This window comes from Aristolochia californica, unplaced genomic scaffold, assembly GCF_029961685.1.
Source record: "Aristolochia californica isolate CCGP_79_NKW_82.1479 unplaced genomic scaffold, dmAriCali1.0.hap1 SCAF_12, whole genome shotgun sequence".
Taxonomy (NCBI): Eukaryota; Viridiplantae; Streptophyta; class Magnoliopsida; order Piperales; family Aristolochiaceae; genus Aristolochia; species Aristolochia californica.
Window position 1 is genome coordinate 28,986,592 of NW_027181793.1, and position 4,245 is coordinate 28,990,836.

The window sequence follows — 4,245 nt, forward strand, 5'->3', positions numbered from 1 at the left end:
CGAAGTGACAGAGAGAGACCAGAAACCATTATTCTTACTGTATTTTATTTAAGAGTGATGTAACCGTTGCAGTCATTAAAACCCTCCAAGGTCTTATCATAACTTAGAATAACAAATACAGACAGGTTTTCAAAGGCTTGAGGATTCGACAATAGAATCATTGAAAGTTGCACCACAAACCAGGCCTTGGACGGTTTCATGTTACAGTGACCTTCTCTCCCTAAATCAAGAGTCACAAAAACAAAAAAACAAAAAAATCGGTATCAATGCTTAAGAAGTGGATTTCTAGACTAATAAATGAAAAACACATCTAGCTATCTGAATCAGCAGACCTCTCAAGGCCTTATCCTCTTGTTAAAGCTTTACGGAAAAGAAGGAACCCGGTCCTGAGCTTTAACCACGTGAAAAGACGTGACAAAAGCAACACCATTAAACAATTGGAGATCAACAAAAAAAAAAAATCAACTTGTTAAAGAGAAAATGATAATGTAAGACATCCTCTTTAAAGTGTGATACCTCAGTTTCTTCTTCGTTAACGTGTTGAGTGGGTTAACTGTGCTGCAAACTGCAGGCTTTTTTCTTTTTCTTTGAAAGAATTTTCGTGTCAGTGGGCGTAGACCTGAAGGCCGACACCTTGAAACAGTTCGTATGGGACAAGTTCTATATTTTCTTTGATTTTTCTCATTGTATTTTAACTGACCCCCGCGGGTTTCGCCGTCCCTTATCCTGTCCCTGCAATTGAAGACATTATTGACTTTTAAAATATTTTTATAGAAATGGAGACCACTTCTCATGGCTACTCCAGAATCTGCGATTCTTTCAAGATCATAGACCGAAGACTCTCAACTCCATCGCCGCTTGCCGCTGCGGCTGCCTCTGCCTCTGCCTCTGCCTCCCAAGTACATATTTGAATGGAGTGATTCTTAAGTGAATTAGGAAATCATATTACAATCATCATAAGGTCCCAATACATGAGAATATTTAGATGAATACATGAGAAGATACTTGGATCAGAATTTTAACAGAAGAGATTGAAAAAACCAAAATAATTAAAGAGAAAATAAGAGAACTTCCTTCTAGCCAGCCCTCCGGCAGTGCTAAGAAAATCTACTTCTTCTATACACGATTACTTATAATCCTTCATCAATTCTGACTTCTCAGAAAACCCCAAAACAGAACCCACCATTCCTTCCGTCTTTCTGTCCGTTCCTCTTTATTTACAGGAATCATTACAAATTCTCAGTAAGTGCATCTTCTACCCATATTCACAATCGGATAAATCGGGGCAAATGGTTCACCCCTTCAAAAAAAGAAAGATATCTCCTTTTGAATTGTGTTTTTTTTCTTCTCCTGCTTCTCACTCATTTCACCAGCTCCGATACCCACCCCACGTCCGGTGGAGAGATTGCAGTATCCACAGCGTTCTCCTTGCTTAACTTTTCAAAAATCTTCGCCCTCAAACCCCTTCCCGACTCTACCCTCTCCATCGGCTCCTCCTCGAGGAGCCCATGATCCCACACATCCATCCACCCAGTATTAGTCGGGGTAGTAGGCGTCGTAGGCACGCTGCTGAACGCCGGACGAAGATGAGACCCACCTCTCGGAGAACAGAAGCCACCAACAACCTGATTTCCCCAAGAAGAAGGCATAGATTTCACCTTGCTCAGCTGCAACTGCCTCAGAGAGGCCAAAACCTCGTTCATAGAGTTGGACATGGGACGGCGAATGGAAGGGCTATTTGGAGACAAAGGCGGTGAATCAGACGGGGGAGACATCGGCGGGGATATCAAAGTCGAAGTCGGGGAAGACATGACCTTGGAGAAGTAAGCATCCAGAGAGTGGCGCATGGGGGAGCCATCGTAGAAATCGGGCGTGGATACAGTAGCGCGAGGGCTCTGCTGCGGGAGGACGCGCAACTGCTCGGCTGTGTGGGCAAAAAAGCAGACGCGGCGGCGGCAGTTGGTGCCGTCCTTGCAGGGCTGGGTGCGGTACCTAGCCGGGTGAAGCCAGCACTCGAAAACCCCGTGCGCATACTCACAGGCATCCCCGCGCTTGCAGTTGCCCTTCCTGAAGTCGGGGCAAGCGGTCCCCGAGTAGTGATACTTGCGCGGGTCACGCCTGCGCGCCTTCTCGCCAGGGTGTGCGTATGGGCACTCAGTCCAGTCATGGGAGCGACCGCGGGCGCATCGCCTGACCTTGAACTCGTACATGCGGAACTCATCGCAGGAATACGCATCGACGGGAATGTCCGATTCCCTCTCCGAGTCCACATCGTCTGCAGCAACGATATCGTTGGAGGGGAGGTAACGCTGCAAAGCGGTGAAAGCCTCCCCTAACATGAACTGGGAATAGTCCCCAGCCCCAGACCCAATCCCGACACCGGCAGCGGCGCCGGAAACTCCACTGACAGGTAAAGGGTAAGCCATTGCCCGCCCAGAATCTTCATACAAAGCCCCCCAAGGAGGAACATGAACAGTCTGATCCGTTTGGTTTCCTTCTCCCAGCATCATTTTTCTAGAAGTCTCTCGCTTTCGCCTTTCTCTCCCTCCCTACAGCCTCACGTTTGAAAGCTTGGGAGAGACCCAGCTTCAAATATAAACAGCTCAGTTAACCATGGTTAGGTCAAACTAACTCTGGTTGGGTTCTAAATCTAGACCCCAACTGTTAAAATATTTCCATCAAACCGACCGGCCTTTGGGTTCTGACTCCTGAGGCGGTGATTGCTTATCGCGTCTCGTAATCGTTACGGTTTTCTCCCGAGAAATCCCGACACGAGAAACAAACAAAAAAAGTGGGGCCCAGGGGCTTAAAATACGATACCAACGGCTAGGATTTTATTTTAGAGACACTTTTGGTAATTAAAGGAAGACGAGAGATTGAGAACAAGCGAGAAGAAACAAAAAGTGAGGAGATTTTTTTTTTTTTCTCTCTTGGGGTTGGTGTTAACAGCTGGGCGGGAAAAGAGAGCGTGTGGTTACTGGGACACGCGGAGGGTAGAGAGGGGTTGTCAGCCATGCGCAGGAGGCGAGGGCATCGATATCATGCAGTCCGGACACGTTATGGTTCTACCCTAAAATTTAAGGACCTCTTGCCCCAATTTTGAAGGTCACTCCCGCTACACCTTGCGCCTCAGTACAGCCCTCTTGCACGTCATTGCTTCCTTTTCTCAACTCTCCCGAGTCGACTCAGGCCTCGATACGTTTGGCTTCTTTAGTACTTCTTTGTCCCTTTGCCAGCTGGTAGCAGCCCAAGGATCCAGAAACTTTCTAACGTAAGGGTAGGAGTGTCCAAAAAAAGGGTCCTCTTTATTAGAGCGTTACTGACGGACGCTTCCAGCATCCCTTGACAGAACCGACAAATTAATTTTCTTTCTTTAGTTGACGAAAATGCCCTTGTTTGTACGGAGAGTGTAGGCTGGTTCGCCCACGGTGTATTTTGATTCCGGATAGGGACGGCCCAGTAGGGGCATTTCCGTCCGGGCAAGGAAATTAATGTTGAACGGATAGGGATGAGTGGACTACCAAAAGTTGATACACGTCAGGAGCGGGTGGGCGGTCACGTGAACTTCTGGGAAGAGGATTTGAGATCTGGATGTGGGACGGACGGAGGGATGAGCCGCAAGTGGACCCCACCAAATTCACACACTAGGACAAGTTCGCCAACAGACCCGCCGTACGAGAAAATCCTCTGCAATGAATGCTTAACCGTACCAGCTATGTCCACGTGTCGTCCTCGCACGTGTTCCGGAGGCTTTCCGTTTTCGTTGTACACGTGGCTTCTGTCCCTTTCGCACTACGGTGACAAGGCAGCTCCGTATCTCCTTATCCTGCCACCTGGCCCGAACCTGTCTCGGGATTCGCGTGAAAGTGACGCGGTAAATTTCTCTTTGTTGACCTTATTTTTTAGCATTTTGACGGGGGCCCGGCAGCACCCCTCCGGCTACGCTCCGAGGGTCGGTGCCGAGTGAAAAGTTAAAAATTCCGAAGAATTTAACTTAACTTCAATTAGTTACTCTAATTACCGCCGGGAGATGCGTCGGAACCTGGAAATCCGAATCCGAATTCCGGAGTCCTTCCAAAGGCTGAAAAAGGAGAAAGAGGTAGAAGATTTTTTACAGGAAAGTAACATATTATCCCATCAGTGTCAACATACAAGAGATTTGGAGAATCTAATGGCGCTGTCGCCTGATGGAACCACTCCGCACCATTCACATAGTAAACTTGAACGTCTCGTCCGATATTAAGC

At 47.7% G+C, this 4,245-nt stretch overlaps 1 protein-coding gene across 1 annotated transcript; it reads right to left on the reverse strand.

Annotated features, from left to right (window-relative positions):
- Positions 1–920: 920 nt before the first annotated feature.
- LOC137945835 (zinc finger CCCH domain-containing protein 20-like) lies at positions 921–2,550 on the reverse strand. The gene has a single exon (XM_068791884.1). It carries the CDS (start codon positions 2,508–2,510, stop codon positions 1,362–1,364), a length of 1,149 nt encoding a protein of 382 aa, XP_068647985.1. The 5' UTR covers positions 2,511–2,550; the 3' UTR covers positions 921–1,361.
- Positions 2,551–4,245: the final 1,695 nt, after the last annotated feature.